Source organism: Pygoscelis adeliae, unplaced genomic scaffold, assembly GCF_000699105.1.
Source record: "Pygoscelis adeliae isolate BGI_AS28 unplaced genomic scaffold, ASM69910v1 Scaffold160, whole genome shotgun sequence".
NCBI classification, from domain to species: domain Eukaryota; kingdom Metazoa; phylum Chordata; class Aves; order Sphenisciformes; family Spheniscidae; genus Pygoscelis; species Pygoscelis adeliae.
In genome coordinates, this window is record NW_008824035.1 from 2,625,114 (window position 1) to 2,626,378 (window position 1,265).

The 1,265-nt window shown below is 40.2% G+C and overlaps 1 protein-coding gene across 3 annotated transcripts in view; it reads left to right on the top strand.

The window, feature by feature from the left end:
• Positions 1–412: 412 nt before the first annotated feature.
• Positions 413–1,265, top strand: part of AOX1 (aldehyde oxidase 1) — a 43,673-nt gene continuing 42,820 nt past the window's right edge. For all 3 annotated transcript variants that reach the window (XM_009331624.1, XM_009331631.1, XM_009331639.1), the window contains exon 1: positions 413–468. In XM_009331624.1, the coding sequence (XP_009329899.1) occupies positions 441–468 (28 nt within the window). In that variant the 5' untranslated portion in view covers positions 413–440. The remainder of the gene's footprint in view (positions 469–1,265) is intronic.

Consider the following 1,265-nt stretch of genomic DNA (forward strand, 5'->3'; position numbering starts at 1 on the left):
CAGGCATCCTCTGGTGTTCATCCCAGTAGGTTAAAGTGCCGGGGAGACTCTAGAATCTGCAAATCATTAATTCTTTATGCTATGCTGCCTTTATTGTAGCAAAGTTCTGCTGCATTTTTATTTCTAGGGTGGCTGAAGGTAAATGCCCTCGGTACGACCTTTCACTGAACAGCAGTTATTTTCAGTAGTTGCAAGGTACCCTGGCACTTCTTTCCTGGAAACGTATCTGTCTGAGAAGGAATTTCCAGGAGGAGCCCAAATTCTCCTGTGGTCTTTGGCAATTAGTCTAGTTCTATGAGAGGGAACCAGAGAAGGATTCTCTTCTGGCTTTGTGGGAATGTAGTCTGTGCCCTGAATTTTGAAAAGCCTTGGTTTCGTAGTTAAACCTTGTTTTTCATTTCTTACTGCAGATAGTAGAGAAAAATGCTGATCCTGAACAAATGCTGTTGTCTTATCTGCGAAAGAGGCGTATCCTTTTCTTGTCTGTTCCCTTAAGTCACTCATTTGAAAGCCGTATTCGAGCAAAATTCTCATAAATGATAATTAAAAGGTGATTTACCAGGTTAAGGAAGTTGTGACTCCCTCAAGATAAAACAACCATATTAAATTATGTGTCTTTCTTAAGCCAAATACTCTTCAGTGAGCTGCTCTATTTTTAGCCTAGTTTCCTAAACAAAGTTATGCCATCAGGCATGACGTGTATGTGTGCATCTGTGTTCCTCCCCTCTCCCTCCATAAAGAAACCTAAGATCCTTTTGGCCAGTATACATAAAGCTTGACAGAATAGGAGTCTCCAAGTTTTGTAAAAGTCTCTCTCCCAGGAAAGGGCAGATCTTGTGATGAGACCCTGAGTCTGCTGGAATTTTGAGTAATCTATTTTTTTCTTACGATAAGAACTGCAAACAGATTTCTAAACTCAAAAAACAAGTTTAATAGTAAGTAAATATGAACAAGTATATTTTTAAAATAGAAAAAAAATTAAATTAGTTAGATAAGACAGAATAGAAGTTGGGAGAGCTAGAGCTCTCACCCTGCTAGTTTTGTCTTTGCAGGCAAGGTTCTTTCCTCCTGTTTTGGTTTCAGTCCACAGCTCAGTGGCTTTCTGAGTTGCTACAAATTGTGCAGCACTGGCTCTGATCTTTTCCTCTCTTTCTCTTCACCATTTCAGAGGCCTGACCGTGTGCCTGCTCTCAACTGTTCTTAGTTTTCCAAAATCTGCTGCGCCACAAGCTTATTCCCAGTGTTCATGAAGCTGTTGCGTAATA